Here is an 18651-nt window from a genome sequence, read left to right on the forward strand (position 1 = left end):
CTGACTGCCGACTGTACAATGCTATAATTGCTACCCTGCATTGTGGCAGCCTGTAAAGGTGTATAATCCTGTTTTGCTTATTCTTTTTATAATTGTGTTGTAAGTTTCTGTTAAAATACAATAATTTTACATCCCCTTTCTTTCATCTCAGTTTATCTCTGTAGTCACTTTCCTCAGGCAATTTTGGAAAAGCTCTTTGATGGCCCAGGTGCCTGAGCAAACTGAACCTTTCTGAATAATTCCAATACATAATGTGGTCTACTGCTTAAACTGCCTGGAATATTTCATTGGTGCAATCCTCAGTTGTTTTTTTCTGTTGTAGTCTGACCCCTACTTTTGAAAGTAAACATACTTACACTCTGATATCCTAATAAAACCATTTAGCTTTTTTTTCATGATTAAAATGTCAAATTGTTTTTGAGGAAATCGACAGTTTTGTTTTTTCTTTTTTTTCTTTTTTCTTTTTTTAATTTTAGTTTATTTTGAATATACAACAAACAAAGTAATCTTACTTAGTCCTTAGAAATAAAACAGTAAGAAATCATGGGAAAAAAAAAACGAACAAACTTATACATAAAAGCAAAGTACGACTTCATTTGTACATCCGAAAAGGAGTGGGAGGAAGTGTAACTTATTTAATCGCACCCCTTCTCCGCACAACAGTCTATCCTTTAGCTTCCTATCAGCATTATATATGAAAAATCAAGTCTCTTAGATCTCTTATAATTAACCTCACTTGTCATCCTCGCATACACATACATACACACCCGTACTGACATACGAGAAAAGTAAAGTTACAATAGTGACAAAATGGCAGATCTATTAAATTTGACATGAGGTGGCAAAATTCCCATATACTCAACAAAAGATCCACAAAAATATTATATTTATATGATATATTATTAGGTATTGTCAGATATATATGCACAAGATCTGTATCCAAACAAAACGTGTATCTCTTTGGAAATTAAAGTATTAATAATAAGAAATTGTATTTATAATGCACTTTACATTTTTAGCTACAAACCTCAAAGTGCTACAAGCAGGGTAAAATAAATACAACTACAAAAGCATTTGGAGAGCACAGACCTCCGCCAAGACATATCTGCCCCCCTGCCCCCCGATCAACACCAAAATTTAATCATTTGCTCCTTGTGCCAGTATCAACATTTCCTGAAAATTTCATGAAAATCCGTCCATAACTTTTTGCTTACTAACTAACCAACAAAAAACCCTGGCAAAAACATAACCTCCTTGGTGGAGGTAACCAGACAGAAACATATATAAACCAGCCAGCCAGCAGTAAACCACACAGAAACATAAATAAACCAGATAGAAACACGTAAATGAAAAATGTGTCGTAAATGGGATTTTCAGTGTTAAATTGAAATGTCCACAGTGTCCACATTCCACAGTGGGTGTGAACAATTTTGTGCCAGATACAAGATATTGTTATAAGCTACGGGTGTATCAAATTGGAGGCTGATCAGAGTCGTTTTGATTTTTTTTCTAATGAATTTTCGAAAATTGCTCAATGATGAGAGGCAGGAAAATTTTAGATTTTGTGACCTTGCTGTGACCTTGAACTTTGGCCTACTTGGCCCAAAATTTAATGGGTTCGTCAAAGGGCCTAGGCCTATCTGTGGGTAAAATTTGGTAAAGATGGTTGTAATAGTTTTCCTGTAAAGTTACAAACAAACAAACAAAGCAATGTGATCACAATACCTCCTGGTGGAGGTCATTAAAAGGGAAGTTAAGCAGAAAGCAAGTAGGACAGATAAAAACAGTTCAAACAGGGAAGATTATGGCTATGCTTTCCTGAATATTTATAATAAAACTATAAATTCCACTAAAAGTAAAACTTTAGCTCCATGGGGGGGGGTCCCATCAGTTACCCCTCTCTGTCCCCTTGTAGATCCGCCCCTGGTGTGCAGACATCTTTACTCTTTGCAATAAAGAATCCCACGGCTGCACTGAGGAATCCTACATTCCCCACAATGCACGTCCACGCGTCTTCCACAGCGCGGCGCGCTCCCGTGGCTCACTCTACGTCCGTCACACCGATCCCACGGACTGTCACCGCCGTGGATCATCCACTCTGTTATTTCACGGTCGTCGTTACTGCGGGTGTTTAGTGGAAAAGGTGGAGTGGGGGAATGCTGTGCAGAGTTGACAGAAGGGTGAGTACATCGACTTTTATTTTCCAGAGATAGAAAGAAGAGTGGGATGGTTGTCTGAGAAACTAGGAACTTTTAGATTCAGCTTAAAATGAATGGAAATTAAACATTTCACATTTGAGAATACCTCAGAAGTTTCACATAGATTTGACAGACTTTAAAACGGGTGATATAAATGATCATTTCCTCCAGCTGATCCCAGATTTGAGTCCAAACAGATGATAAAGCATCTTTTTTCTTTTAGTTTTGATTCTATGGTCATGAGTCCACTTCATGATCCAATTATATGATGAGTGATCCAATTATGTAATGCTACTGGAAAGCACAACCAAGTTCAAGTTTGGATAGACTAAATGCAAAATCTAATATTTGATTGCATAAAATCCCAAATTTCCATAAAATATATATTTTTATATAGTGAAAGAGGCCCATTGGGATGGTGTTGTGTTAAACAATAAACTCTATTCTGCACAAACTCAACCAATGCAAACCTTTACTGGAAAACAACACCAATCTGGCACTCCCTCATGAATATTTGTCATGGGTAAAGACCTCCTGGAGCTACTACACTTGTGTGGTGACGTCCGTTCTGCATACCCATTGTGAAGATGGAAGGAAGAGGAAGACGCCATTGTAAATCCAGAAAATTCACACAGCCGCAGCTTTAGCTTTCCTGTTTTTCATACCTCACATGAATGTAAGCAGCTCCAGCTTCTCCTTTGTCATCATAAACCTTCCTCCTTGCTCATTTTGTTCTTTCTTTATTTCTTTTTTTTAATAACTGTGATTTTATTTTTATCTTTCACTGTTTTGCAGAGGTCAAGGATGGCAGAAGAGGAAGGTCATGCGTTATAGCAGAATACAGAGGTACAAACATCGGAATGCCACAGGCTGTTTTGCTGTTGCTTTTCCTGCTGGTGCTCATGGGATATGGTGAGTGTCACCAAACCTGTCACCTGAATAAACTAACTCTATGACTGAAAAAACTTGTAGGACATTACAGCTTGTGATGCAAAATGTACATGTAAACTTTAATATGATGTAATCTGGTTTTTTTTTAGATCTGTACATGATTATGCGCCTGTATTCAAATCAGAAAAGGAAGCTGACCGAAAGGTGGGGAGCGGAACTCGGTAGTAGAGGCCGCTGTCTTCCTCTCCCCACATCTATTTGTTTTCAATAGTTTCTTTGTGAGGATGTAATTACTACATTTTTATATAGTCATAGGTGCAGCTAAGACGTCAACAACTAACTGTCCAGATAGCACATATTTTGGCAGTATTATGGCATACATTTGGCATTTTTGGCTTTTTTTTGGCATTATGAAAACCTTTAGGCTTAACTGTGGTATGATTAAGGTTATCCATAATAGATATGGAGGCACCAGCAATATATGGCTGAGTTATGGCATATGTCTGGTGAACCAAAAGACTGGGTAAAGAGCCGGATCAAGTATAGGGATGGTATGGCATGTTTTGACTACTTTTTGGCTGGATTATGGGGATTTGGGGCTTTTCTGGGACAATTATGGCTATATGTTGGAAGTCCACAATTAGTTTTGGGTGAATTTTGGCTACCTTCTGGTTTGATTTTGGCTTGCCTATTTTGGGCCATTTAGGGCCCATACATCTGCCCAGAACTTTGCCAAATGGCATGCCAGTTTTGGGCCAGATTTAAGCCATAATGATTTTGCTATCTGGGTGCTTCCTTACGTTGTCCAACTTTACTTCTTGTGTGTTTGAAAAAAGTTCTTAATGTTAATGCATGTCGTTTCAGTTGTTTTAATGGATGCACAATGCCTGTGTTATAGGGTCTGAGATGATTTTAGTTTAATGTGAATGAATCATTTGTGGCAGAGTGGTCACTGAAATTATACTAATCTGCATAATTTAATGTTCAAGTATCACTTTGAGCTGAAAAATATCAGTAAATATAATTTATTGTAATTGAATTGTACATGGAATTTTGGTGTTGTGAACAATTATGTTGTCAAAACCTATACTACACAGCAAGACAGATTTTTTTTTTTCCTGAATAATGGCTAAACTCAGTGGTTAGAAGGGATAAACGATAATTCTTACTTAAGTCCATCTATTTATGCCAAAGTCTTGTCCAAAACATAAATAACTTTTCACAGATTTACTAAAATGATGCATCTGGTTCTTCTTGTTTATTTTTCAGATGATAATTTCAATACATTTTTATATGAAATTCACAAGGACTGAATGTTTAACAGTGTATTTTAATGGTATTTAAAGGAGTGATATTTTATTTTTTTTAAATAGAATTATGCATTTTAAAACATTTCCCTGTGGTCTACATAAACTGTAAGTGCTATGCTTGGGTCTGAATTCTTCATTAATTCAACTCCACAGGTCCATCTTCAACCCTATTTCTGAGTAACGACACCAGAAAGGTGGTTTTGAGCGCTGGCCCTTTAAATGCACATGACCCCACCCCCTCCAGGTTGTTGACCGTGCTTTCTGTCCCGTTCAGCCACTTGTGTTCGTTAATACAACCAACAACTGAACATTTTAGGCAATCGGCTCGAAGTTTGGACATATTTTCAGTATTCGACTACAACCGCTGCTGCTGACAAACAATTATGTCGTACTTGGAGAAATGTTTGTCGGAAGTCTGGACCTTACATGTGCAAATGTTGTGACATAACTAGTTATAAAACGGAACAAATTAAGAAGGAATTGAAACAGGTTGTAAAAATCCACTCGATTTTTGCTGGAATGAATATATAGATAGCTTTGCAGCACCTGGAGGGTTCAAATTCAAACTTTTCGAACTAGTAGGGTCCAAAAACACAAATAAATTAACCAAAGACTAATAAAAGTGGGTTTAGCAAAATATGACCCCTTTCAGTCCATCTACTGTATAAATGCCAAAGTCTCGTCCAAAACATAAATAACTTTCCACAGATTTGTTAAAACTGATGCATCTGGTTCTCCTCATTTATTTTTCAGTTAATTATTTCAATACATCAATCATATCATCATATTTTTTACTTGAAACGCACAAGTACTGAATGTGTAACCATGTATTTTAATGTTATTTAAGTGGGGTCTGGGCCTTTACTTTCAGCCTCTGAATAACCTATCTGGGTGTTGTATTTCATAAATATGCTTTGTATCTTACATTGTTCTATTTTAACCTTTTTTTTGTGAGTAAACTGACTGATTTGAAATAAACTGAACACACACAGAACTGTTACCATTATATACATTTTGACATAAATCCTTCTCTCTGCCCTGTCTTTTTTTTTTAATATAACCTTTATTTAATTGAAGGAGTTTTACAAAGTATTACAAAACACAAACATACCCATCTATACATAATAACCATATACATATTTCCCCACCTGTATATACATCCACACATAAAAATATACAGGGTGGGGAAGCAAAATTTACAATGAACATTTAGTTGTTTACGTCAATTGTTTTGAAACCAAACATATATTGATGTCATAATCATACCTAACACTATTATCCATACCTTTTCAGAAACTTTTGCCCATATGAGTAATCAGGAAAGCAAACGTCAAAGAGTGTGTGATTTGCTGAATGCACTCGTCACACCAAAGGAGATTTCAAAATTAGTTGGAGTGTCCATAAAGACTGTTTATAATGTAAAGAAGAGAATGACTATGAGCAAAACTATTACGAGAAAGTCTGGAAGTGGAGGAAGCAACAAAAAACGTACCAAAGCTTTTATTAAAGCTCTCAAATCCAAAATCCTAAAGGATCCAACCAAATCCATGAGAAAAATGGCAGTTGAGCTTGAGGTAGACAACAAGACCGTTAGAAATGCAGTAAAATATGATTTGAAGTTAAAATCTTACACAAGAACACCAAAACACTTGTTGACAACAGCAACAAATCCAACTTTAGCAATTTTTGGGAATCATGTTTATGGCCGCCTTCTAGCCCAGATCTAAACCCTCTGGATTATGCTATTTGGGGCGTTTTAGAACATGCTACCAATAGAACATCACACAGCAATGTCGACTTTCTTAAAGTGACTATGAAAGAAGAATGGGAGAAGTTGTCACCCAAATATTTGAGGAACACTTGCACAAGTTTCAGGAAGCGTGTGAAGGCAGTTATTGAGAAAGAAGGAGGATACATAGAATAAAAACATTTTCTATTATGTAAATTTTCTTGTGGCAAATAAATTCTCATGACTTTCAATAAACTAACTGGTCACACACTGTCTTTCAATGCCTGCCTCAAAATATTGTAAATTTTGCTTCCCCACCCTGTACATTTTGACATAAATCCTTCTCTCTGCCCTGTCTTTTTTTTTTAAATATATATATAACCTTTATTTAATTGAAGGAGTTTTACAAAGTATTACAAAACACAAACATACCCATCTATAAATAATAACCATATAAATATTTCCCCACCTGTATATACATCCACACATAAAAATATACAATTACCCATGTTCACAATGATGAACACAAATAAAACATCTGTATATACACTCACACATAAACACAATAGAAATGCACACATGCTTAGAACACACATATTTTTCTACACACACACATACTTATACAAACTTGCACCCTACATACACCTCATCCCCTTCTTTTTTTACAAGAGACAGACTTAGAAGTCTATGATATTCCATGGGAGTGTGTGTGATTTGTCCAATGCCCTGCCTGCCCTGTCTCACTTCTGTGCATCCTTTCCTGTAGCTTTTGCAGGGCTCAGCATCTGGCCCTCCTTTTACATCGCCCTTAGCAACGCCAGTGTGTTTGTGGACTTCAGTGTGAAACCCAACAACAGTACCATCCTTCAGAGGAGCCTCTCTCTGGTTAACACGGGAACCAACTCCACCCTTCTCACCAGGATTCTTTCTAATGACCTATCGACAGGCAGGGTGGAGTTCAACTGTTCTTGCTTCCTCTATGCTGGAACGTTCCGGTTCCTGCTGAGGCAGACCAGCATCACCACTGTTCCTCCTGTTAATGGGACAAACAGTGGTGGTGTGCAGAGCATCACCCAGTGGTGGAGTTCAGAACTGCAGGTGCAATGGCCAACTTTTCATATTGCTGTGGAGAGGGCTGGAAACCACTCTGGGTCCTTTCAGGTAAGACAATTGAGATCCCAGACTTTGAACATTAACCCTTTCATACATGAATTATGAGAACCTTAATGGATCCAAACAGTAATCTCCCATCAGAGAGCGAACTTTAATTGATTGCCATTCCAACATTTATTTCAATATAAAGTAGCTCCTAGTTTTGGATAATCCCTTATGGTCCAACTAAAACAAAAATGAATTTAAAAGTAAAAATGTGGGTCAAATTGTCTGTAAAATGTCCTGTCAGAGAGATTTTGAATACCGTGTTTTGACCCTAATCAAGATATTGTGTGTGTATTGAGTGTTTTTATTCCTCTTTAGGCATGAAAAAAACAACGCGACTGAAATTTTTTATGAACCTATTTTTCATGGAGTTGCAAAAATGTCCACTCAGCTGGACATATGCATCTTGTTTGATGATATGTTTATCCAAAATCCTGATTTGTTCTGGAGCACTGATGATGACAAGATGAAATGGTTGTTTAGTTCTAATGTATATAAATTAGCATTATTTGTTTGTAAAGCCTGGAAAAAGCGGCAGATGTGTTTGTTTAAATAGGTCAGTATTTTGTTTTGTTCGTATCTATTGTGCCTATTGTCTGGTGTTCGATTTTTGGTTTGTATTTTTGGTGTCTTATAAGCCCATGTAATGGCTGGGCATGTTTTTTATGCAAGACACAATAATAAAAACATTCATTCATTTATTCATATGCATTTAATTTTTGAAGTAAAAAGAAACATATATTTACTGATATACTGAGTGAAAACTATGAAAAAATTTTTTTTAATGCTGCTAATCTGGTGTTTTGTCACATTTTAACATACTCTAATATTAGTTATTACTCACTTTATGGAGATAATATGCAAAAAAAAAACAAAAAAACTTTATGTTTAAGAAAAATGGTTAATTACAGGCTATTAACAATAACAAACAATTGATTTACACTCAAACATGTTACTGCTATCAAGAACAGCAAAGTTACAGTAATGGTATGAATTGCAGTGTATGGGATGATGCATAGGTGTCCACTGTGTTGGCTGATATGGAACTGAAACAATAAAATCCATGAATATATAAGAGAACAGCTGTAGAATAGCTGTTAATTGTAGTGACCACTATGCATGAAAGGGTTAAACATTATTGTGCTGCAGACTGATGACAATCTCTCTCTCTCTCTCTCTCTCTCTCTCTCTCTCTCTCTCTCTCTCTCTCACCAGGTTGGAATATCTACCAATGAGCACTTCCAGGCTTGCTCTAGCGGCCTAGATTCTGCTCTCTTTCTAGAGGTTAGCTTCATGGAGTATAACCAGATTGGACGAAACAACATCGACAAGGTCCGAACCCGCACACGACATCCAATCAAACCCCTCCGTTCCCAGACTCTTGAGCTGCCCTGTGCATTTCCCTTCACAGAAAGAGACTTCATACGAGTGGCTCTGAGGTCCCCTCATACAGCTCAAGAAGTGAAAAGCTCAGGCCCTCTGTACTTGTCTCGCATCTTCTCTTATAAACTGTCAGTGGAAAATGCGAATGCTTACAGGAGTGGATGTGAAGGGACAATGACTGTTAAACTCACAACTCCACCGTGTGCTCACATAAATGGAAAAGTATTGCTCTATAAGGATACCGGGGTTGGAAGGGGTGTAGCGGTTTCTTCTGGGATGGGGACAGGAGGAACGGCACTGATGGGGTTTGGATCAGAGGAACCTTCTTCTCCTCCACTGGCATTCAACTGGCTGACTCAGGGAGAAAATGAGACAGAATTTAACTGTTCTGTATTTTACCCCGGAAGGAATAAATATTGCTTTCGGTTTGTTTTCAACTTCAGTCGCTCCCCAAGTCCAGCACAGACTTGTTTGGTTGTTCATAGGAGTTCAGGTGAGGTTTATTTACATTTACATTTATGCATTTGGCAGACGCTTTTTTCCAAAGTGACTTACAGGGGAAAAAAACAAAATAAAAGAATGAAATACAAGAATAAATTAAAGACATAAAGCAGCTGTACAATGAAAAACAGTGTCATATAGAAGAATAAGAAAAGCAAAATGATAGACTAAAATACAAGAATAGATTAAGAAGACATAAAAACAGCTGTACAATTAAAAACAGTGAAATTATTACACAGAAAATGAAACATTTAACAACTGGAAAGAGTATTTGTATTGTCTTTTTATGCCTTTCATTCAGCAGTCCCAGAAAAGCAATAATAAATAAATCATCTCTCACATTTTGTAGAATTTGTGCAAACACAGTATATAACCACAGATTATAAAATAGCCATCATAACAAACTGCAACACTAGAACACCTACATTGCACATTCTCTACCTTTGCATCAAATTTCATGAATATCTGCTGTAACAGTAGTTTTTGCATAATTCTGCTGACAGACAAACCAAAAAACAGTCATACACGGAGAATTACATTACAAAGCTAATTATTATTTATCCTCTATACTCTATAGACAGATAAGCCATTCAGAACAAATAACAATGTTTAACTCGTATATAAAGATAAGACTGTTTCCCAGATTAGTGAAAATCATTTTCAAGTGTCTCAGTTATTGTGACACATGAAGAAAATCTGCAACTGTGACATTCTCATATTTCACTAAATTGACCTTTCTACATTATTCCTGTGGCTGTGTCAAAGCACACACGGTTTCTTTTTATCCATTTGAAGAATACAGCATTAACCAGCCGATGTCATATGATATGAACGCTGTGTATGTTTCTGTTCCGTGCAGAAAGGTCTGATTTGTTTCGCTTCTTTCCAACCCTGTGTTATCTGTGTCAAGTGACCAGAAATACATTTAAACCCTTGTTTTGCCTTTGGCTGTTTCACAGCAACAGTTGAATATTACAGTGTTGTTATGAAGGAACTGTGTTAGCAAATGATTTGGACAAGTAACAAGTCAGAATGAAATGGTACTAATTTTTCTGGACTTTGTGAGTTGTTTTTGCTTTTTTTTTTCCTCTTTCTGCAGAATCATGGGGTCCGTGGCAGCCTTGGAGTGTGTGCAGTGTGAGTTGTGGAGAGGGCGTGAGAGAAAGAATCCGTGAGTGTTTGCTGCCCTCGGGTGTAGGAGGGCTGCAGTGCACTGGCATGGTCAAAGAGCAATCCCTCTGCTCACTGGAGGACTGTGTCGGTCAGTTGATTTGCCCTGTTGTATCTTCTTTTTCATTTATATTCACTGTGCATTTCTGCTCTGTAGTTCTACATGAATAGGTAGTTCAAACTCTTTCAAAGTAAACTTAATTTTTTTTTAAAAAGTTTTTTCAACACTAATCTATTACCATGCATAGTTATAACCAGACCTGGGCATTGTAAGGCCCGGGGGCCACATGTGGCCCGACAGCTGACCCTAACTGGCCCACATGAGGTCATTGGCAAATTAAAAGTCAGTGCAATATATCATCATAATAGACGTAACCAATACAATGCCACTGCTTTTATTTTTGAAGGATCTGCTAATTTAGAATAGAATAGAATAGAATAGAATAGAATAGAATAGAATAGAATAGAATAGAATAGAATAGAATGCCTTTATTGTCATTATACATATGTACAACGAAATTGTAAGTGACAACTCTCTGGTGATGCGTAGTGCAAAAGTTTAAAGAAGAAAGGAAGTGTAAATATATATACAGTATAAAAACAGACATGTCACCAACCGAGAAAAAAAAAAAAAACAACAAAAAAACAGTAGAGCTAAGTATATATTGCACTTTGACCCTGGCTGAACACTATGACTTATGTTAAGTATATGTCCTTTGTGAGGTATTGTCATTGTAGTGTATTCAGCACCCGTATTGCACTTGGATAAAATGGGCTGCTAAATGTGGAGGTGCAGGCCTGGATGGACCTGTACCTCCTCCCTGAGGGCAACAGTGAGAACAGGCTGTGTCCAGGATGTGAACCGTCGAGGGTGATGCTTCTGGCCCTGCGCAGACACCTGGTGTTATAGATGTCTGACAGAGAGGACAGCTGGACTCCTATGATGCTCTGGGCTGACTTCCTGACTCTTTCCAGAGCCTTCTTGTCAGCCTGAGAGCTGCTCCTATACCACACTAAGATGTTGTTGGCAAGGATGCTCTCCACAGAACATCTATAGAAGGACAGCAGCAGTTCCTGGGACAGGTTCACCTTACTCAGTGACCTTAAAAAGTACAGGCGATGCCGTGCTTTTTTCACAAGGGCACTGGTGTTTCTGCCCCATGTGAGGTCCTGAGAAATGTATGTACCCAGGAATCTGAAGTCACTGACCCTCTCCACGGTGTCCCCTCGGATCAGAAAGGGAGGGGGATCATTTACCATCCCCCCCCCCACACACACACACACATAATTTCTGTACTTAAATAAGGCTTATGCACTGAATGGTTTGTTGGTCAGTTTGAGCCAATGAAGATGTCAGCTAACAGCAAAAAAAAAGACTGGTTCCGAATGCAGAGTTTTTAACAAAACATGGACTTGTGAGTATTTCTTTTCTGAAGTCAGAGGTAAAGAAAATGAAAAGGAACTGTGATATGCAAACAAACAAAGCTGGATGCATTTATAGTTCTTCATGTAAAGTTAATGTGGAGCTGGTTTTGCACATTTTTGAAAGTCTTTTTGTGAATATTCATTAAATAGTTGTATTCTGTGCTCTACATTTTCATGTTATTATTTTATTGTTGCATTTACTGTTTTTGTATTATAGTAAAGTATATATATATATATATATATATATACATATACATATATGTGTGTGTGTGTGTGTGTGTATATACAGGGGTTGGACAAAATAATGGAAACACCTTAAAAAAATCAACAAAATATAATTTAATATGGTGTAGGTCCGCCTTTTGCGGCAATTACAGCCTCAATTCTCCGAGGTATTGATTCATACAACTTGTGAATTGTTTCCAAAGGAATTTTAAGCCATTCTTCAGTTAGAATACCCTCCAACTGTTTTACAGACGATGGCGGTGGAAATCGACGTCTTACTTGAATCTCTAAAACTGACCATAAATGCTCAATAATGTTGAGGTCTGGGGACTGTGCCGGCCATACGAGATGCTCAACTTCATTAGAATGTTCCTCATGCCATTCTTTAACAATTCTAGCTGTATGGATTGGGGCATTATCATCTTGAGGTGAAGGTTTTTCCATTATTTTGTCCAACCCCTGTATATATACATATATACATATATATATACATATATATATATATATATATATATATATATATATATATATAGATATATAGATATATATATAGATAGATAGATAGATAGATAGATAGATATAGAGAGAGAGAGATTGAGAGAGAGAGAGAGAGAGAGAGAGAGAGAGATTAAGGAGAGCTGCAAATGTATTGATCCGACCCTTAACAACTGTCAAAGTTTCTCATGTGGCCCCATAGGAAACTTAATTGCCCACCCCTGGTTATTACCATTTAAAATGTGGTCAAAATATGTAACTTGATTTTTTTTCACAGCCTTGTTACCATAATTCATGTTTCATTTAAAAAGCATGTTTAAATAATATTGCTACTTCCCTTATTGTTTCCATAAAAGAGTTTACATAAAAAAAATAGCTGTCTATGTGCAGAAATGACTGATTTTAGTTAATAAAACAAATAACTTATTATTTGTGTCACAGATCAAACAAGTATGAAATGATTAATGAATTAAGTTTTCCTCAAATGGTGAGCTAAGCTAACTGGAAAAATGGGGGTTTAATTAAAAAAAAAAGAAAAGAAAAATCATAACAGGAATGAGTACTGGATTACAGTATAAATTCATGAAACAGTTTTTCTAAAAAAGTCCTTAGTAGATTGTTTTTTTCCCCATTTACTTACAATGGCCGAAATTTCAAATGCCAAACTATGAGTTGAATTCATACTAAATTGGGTTTATAGGTTGCCAGTGACCCAGAATAGATCTGATTACATTTTGGGAAAAGTAGGTCAAAGTGCAAATTTTTTATCAATCTTTTAAATCTTTTTTTTCCCCATTTACTTATGATGGGCGAAAATTCACATGTCTATAAAAACATCAATTTTGTTTCAATTTACTTCAAACTTGGCACATATATAGAGGCAACTGATATGCTGACATCAGCACATGCATAGACATAATAACATCAGCTGGATCGATGCCAAAATAAGCTACAATACGTGTGAGGGGCGGGGTTTGTTGTGCCTGGAACCACTTGTTTATGCCTTTTTTCAGGATTTTTATATTTCCTATTTGTTTTCTACACTAGATTCTACACCTTAAATTTCTCTACTGTTTCTTCCCCAGAATTACCTGCTCCTTCTCCTTCCCTTCCACCTGTGCAAGTTGGCTCTGCGCCCTTAGGCGGTAATGTGGTAGTCGTGGCCGGCATTTCCCTTTGCCTGGCTGTGATTTTGGCTACGGTCGTTATAACGGTGTGGAGAAAGTTTTGCCAGGCTCCACCGTGCAGCTCTGTTCGTAGAGGCTCCATGCATTCCCCCGGTGGGAGGAAGTTATCAGACGAGGCCTCCATTTGTGGGAACAGCCTCCAGAGACCCAGTTTGTCTGACAACCATGCTGCACCTGGAGGCCCAGGTATGAAAGACAGGCCTCCCCTGGGTAGTCAGCCTGTTACACAGACCATGGTTATACCTCTATCACAGGACCCAGAAAGGCTGTCTCCCAGTGGTCAGAAGATGCTTCCACCCATATTTGGGTATGTATTTCACTTTAGTCAGACATAGAAAGCTGTTTTCAAACCCACTTGATCACGAACTTGTCTTTTTTAATATTCTCTAGGTACCGTTTGGCTCAGCAGCAATTAAAGGAAATGAAGAAGAAGGGCTTAAAGGAGGCAACACAGCTCTACCATGTGTCTTCAAGTCCAGTCCATGACACTTTGGTAGAGACATCGGTTTCTCCTACCCATTCTCCTACTTCCTCACCTACTGGATTTACTCATTCTGCACTAACGTTAGGCCTCCAAGATGACCCCAACTACAACCATTTTCGCATAGCCGCTCCTTTTTCTGAGTTCCCATCGCCAGCTTCTATGACCACGTCGGACAGACTGAGTCCCAGAGTGGAGGTGGTCTTGGGTCCACCTGTTTCCGGCCACACAAGTAGAGGTAGCACAAAGTGGCGTGACCGCACTGCAGACTGGGTGGAGATGGTAGAGAGGAGTGGGTTGGCAAGTCTCAGACCAGGAGGAGTTGTAGGAGGTGAAAACTCCTACCACAGGAATCCAAATTTCCGCCGAACCTCAAGTTTTAATGACACCAAACCTCAGCTTCCAGCTTCTGCGCTCTCAAGACAGTTCAGAGAACGGAGCATGACCCAGGTGATACAGCTCTGATGTTGAATTTGTAATGGAATTGTCATTTCTTTATCTAATTCCCTTCTTTGTTCCCGTATCCTTTTCTGAATACCCTCCCCCACTGCGTGCTAACTTTCCCAAATACCTCCCACTGCCTGCTAACTTTCCCATATCCTTACCCAAACTCTTCTATACTGTGTGTGTACATTTTCTTACAAGGTAACAAAAGGTGACTGATTGTTAAAACCTGGGGCTCATCACTCAGTCAAAAGGCCCTTTGAGGAGACCGGAGGTGTCACTTGCAAATGCGATTCACCCTATAAAAGGTGGATCTTGTGAGAAGCTCTTGGTCTTTTCTTCACAGTCGCTGCTCATGTGCAGAACTGACCTTTCTTTGCAAAGAAATAAAATCTTGTCGACGGGCAGAAGTCTCTATTTCATTATTCACCAGCAGCAGAGCAAAAACTTCCTTAACATCATATACAGGGTGGGGAAGCAAAATTTACAATATTTTGAGGCAGGGACTGAAAGACAGTGTATGACCAGTTAGTTTATTGAAAGTCATGAGAATTTATTTGCCACAAGAAAATCTACATAATAGAAAATGTTTTTATTCTATGTGTCCTCCTTCTTTCTCAATAACTGCCTTCACACGCTTCCTGAAACTTGCGCAAGTGTTCCTCAAATATTCGGGTGACAACTTCTCCCATTCTTCTTTAATAGTATCTTCCAGACTTTCTCGTAATAGTTTTGCTCATAGTCATTCTTTCCTTTACATTATAAACAGTCTTTATGGACACTCCAACTATTTTTGAAATCTCCTTTGGTGTGACGAGTGCATTCAGCAAATCACACACTCTTTGATGTTTGCTTTCCTGATTACTCATATGGGCAAAAGTTTCTGAAAAGGTATGGATAATAGTGTTAGGTATGATTATGACATCAATATATGTTTGGTTTCAAAACAATTGACATAGTGCCTGCTTAGAAAAAACAACTAAATGTTCATTGTAAATTTTGCTTCCCCACCCTGTACATGTTCTAATACATATATTTGTCAAGGTTTATTGAAGCCTTTTATGTAGTGTAACACAGATCATGTATTATCCTTTACAGGTGGGATCTCGTACCCTCCCAGAAGGCAGCTGTTGGACCAAAGGAGGAAGGGACAGGCAGCAGTGTCCTCCTTTTGCAGAGACTGTGGCGTCGGAGTGGGTTAAATCCAGATCCCAGAGAAATGACCAAAAGAAGCCATGGACAGAAACACCTGCTTCTTATCAAAACAGTGAAATCAGGCATACAGGCACCAACACAAACATGATCTCAACATCTGAAAGAAATAATAAAGCAAACCTTAATGTCGTAGTGGAAAGAAACCGGCAATGTGAGACACGAGGACAGGGAATCTCAGGGATCGGGGGTCCAGCCGTGGGGCCTGCGATTCCTTCCCATGGAGGGAATCACTTGAGTCTCGGTCGAGCAGAACGGGCTGAGCAGAACTGGAACCGTCGCGGTCCATCTCCTATCCAGAGAAACATCCTGGCCCGGAAATTAAAGGAGGCCCAGTCTAGCTCTGGGGTCAAGGGTCGCCAGCGGAGCTCCACCTTTAGTGTATCGTCATTGGAGCAGAGGAAAAATCGCTGCCACTCTCTGCCGATGTCTGGAGACTGTAGCAGTAGCGGCGGCGGTTCTCCTTATAGGCTGAGTGAAGCAGAGCAGAAGATGTTGGACCTAGATCTATCCTCAGCAGGAGAAGGAGTAGCGGAGTAGATCACAAAGGTGTATGTGTTCGTAACAATAGTCGCTTTTCCATTGACCCTCAAATTGCGCAAATATAACTTCAGCATAGAAATTTGCCTAATGGAAAAATGACAATTTCGTCAAAAGTCTCATTTTTTGATTAAAAGTTTTTTGCGGTGGCAAGAGGTGGTTTTTTTGGGCGTAGTGCAAATGGTATATCACGCAAAACTGCAATGGAAAGACCTTTTTTCGCAATTAGAGTTAGGTGAATTAAAAAAAACGGATGTTGATGTACCTTACAACAAGCAAAGAAGAATAAAAAACATGTTGCGGTATGTGTGGACACACCAGGAAACCCAATCATTTTTTAATTTAGTATGAGATAGAGGGGTAATATGTGATAATAATGAATATATCTGTAAATCAACATCATATCTACGTTCGTCGCCATGTTTATGGAATGACTTCTTGTGTCATCTCACGATAATAAATAAACAAATCATCGCTTTTGTGATTTAATGGAAAAACGAACATTACGCACTTCTGTTTTTTCGACATTTAGTAAATATCGGTAAAGTTTTGCGCAGATGTCCAATGGAAAAGCGACTGTTGACTACATTTATCTTCCAACCCCTCAACCACCTTGAACACTTTTGACCAAATTTGTAACATGAACTACAACTTAAAGTTTTGTGCTTATTTTTGGGAATGAGAGAAAAACTATTTAAGTTTATTCTATTTGAGAAGTTGTTTTATACTGTGTTTTTTTTTTACTATTTAAAGTTTTACTTGGCATTATAATTAAACCTCCCTGTATTTTTGTTTAGTTCACATTGTGCCTGGGTTTTTTTGTTTACAGTATCAACTCCTGGTGATGTAGTTGCAGTAAATCATACAGTCGCGGAAAAAATTATTAGACCATCAAAGTCATCAAAAACAATATTTATGCAATCAAGTACTAACTCCTGTGTGTATCATGTGACTAAAACAGGCAGAAAAGAAAACATGGAATGCCTAAAAGCACTGTTTTTGGCAGTACAATGTCTTAGCTATTAATGTAAGAACTGAAGTGATTTTGGTTATTATCAAGAAAACATGAAAAATGGTTAGATATCAGCTCTGAAATTAAACTCTTATGAGCTATTTTTGTTGTTATCATTACATTTGTCAAAAAAAATGTACCTTTAGTTGTACCAGGCATTAAAATGAACAAGAAATTGAAGAAAACATGGATGGTCTAATAATTTTTTCCTCATCTGTATTTCTCATGGTATCTTACTTATATCTGTATACACTTTTACACACTGACTCCTTTCTGCATGCTACTAATTGTTTTACATCTGCATTTGTAAGTCCAAGAAGGGTGATTTTTAATGTGCAGAACTGAAAACAAACAAAATATCTTGTTTACTTAAGATAAATTTTATGCACATTATAAAAGCTTGATTTTTTTTTTTTTTTTTTTTTTCCAATTATGCTGTGAATTCTAAATGTTGCAGAACTGTACTCTCACTGTGATGCAGTTTACCGTGTAGGGACATTTTGAATGTGTATTGAAACACTACTACCTTCTTTTATTACATTTCCCAAGAGATTTCAGCAAAGTGCACAATTTATAACAGAACTCTGTAGCTGTGACTTTATTTAACCCATAAAGACCCAGTGCTACTTTTGTGGCTGTTCCCAAATGATTTTTCCTCTATATTAAACCTTTCCTAAGTGATTTATCACCAAAGATTGTAATATTATCCTCCTTACTTTGTGTTCTTTTTAGTGTAAATCATGTATTTTTCTGTACTTAATTCACTAATCATGTAGATGTTCATGAAAGCTCAGATTAACCCTTTCATGCATGGTGGTCACTACAGTGGACAGTTATTCTACAGCTGTTCTCTTGTATATTCATGAGTTTTGTTGTTTTAGTTGCATATCAACCAACACAGTGCACACAAATGCATCATCCCATACACTGACATTCATACCATTACTGTAACCTTCCTGTTCTTTTATCTAAATCAATTGTTAATTGTTATTACACTGTAATTAACAGTTTGTTTGTTTTTTTAACCAAAAAGTTTTTTTTTCCATGTTATCTGAGTGAGTAATAACTAGTATTATAGTATGTTCAAATGTGAGAAAACATCACATTAGCAGCATTAACCTCCTGAGACCCAGGAAAATGAAAATTTCAGGGTTTTTTTCCATTAAACAATTGTCTTGATTGGAAACTGCATAATGCATTTTTTTTTCCCCCAGATACACTTTTTAAAATTATTTTTATTTATTTATTTATTTTTTTTAATGGAATGTCCTTTGTAATGACAGCATTTTT

At 37.5% G+C, this 18651-nt stretch overlaps 1 protein-coding gene across 2 annotated transcripts; it reads left to right on the forward strand.

The window, feature by feature from the left end:
* Positions 1-2002: 2002 nt before the first annotated feature.
* thsd1 (thrombospondin, type I, domain containing 1) lies at positions 2003-16481 on the forward strand. 2 transcript variants are annotated; one of them, XM_030153299.1, is made up of 8 exons: positions 2003-2180; positions 2994-3110; positions 6895-7289; positions 8502-9162; positions 10270-10431; positions 13571-13979; positions 14063-14603; positions 15696-16481. In XM_030153299.1, the coding sequence occupies exons 2-8, from the start codon at positions 3059-3061 to the stop codon at positions 16347-16349; spliced, it is 2874 nt and encodes a 957-aa protein (XP_030009159.1). In that variant the 5' UTR covers positions 2003-2180; positions 2994-3058; the 3' UTR covers positions 16350-16481. The 2 variants fall into 2 exon arrangements, with proteins under 2 accessions (XP_030009159.1, XP_030009160.1); XM_030153300.1 differs by lacking the exon at positions 2003-2180 and adding an exon at positions 2670-2874.
* The last annotated feature ends 2170 nt before the right edge of the window (positions 16482-18651 follow it).

The sequence above is a fragment of the Sphaeramia orbicularis genome, chromosome 14 (genome assembly GCF_902148855.1).
Source record: "Sphaeramia orbicularis chromosome 14, fSphaOr1.1, whole genome shotgun sequence".
In the NCBI taxonomy this organism is placed as follows: domain Eukaryota; kingdom Metazoa; phylum Chordata; class Actinopteri; order Kurtiformes; family Apogonidae; genus Sphaeramia; species Sphaeramia orbicularis.

Coding starts and splice junctions, on each gene's coding strand:
- thsd1 (XM_030153299.1), top strand. CDS start 3,059: ATGCCACAGGCTGTTTTGCTGTTGCTTTTCCTGCTGGTGCTCATGGGA. Junction 10,432..13,570: donor CTCACTGGAGGACTGTGTCG/GTCAGTTGATTT, acceptor TTTCTTCCCCAG/AATTACCTGCTCCTTCTCCT. Junction 14,604..15,695: donor GAGAACGGAGCATGACCCAG/GTGATACAGCTC, acceptor TATCCTTTACAG/GTGGGATCTCGTACCCTCCC.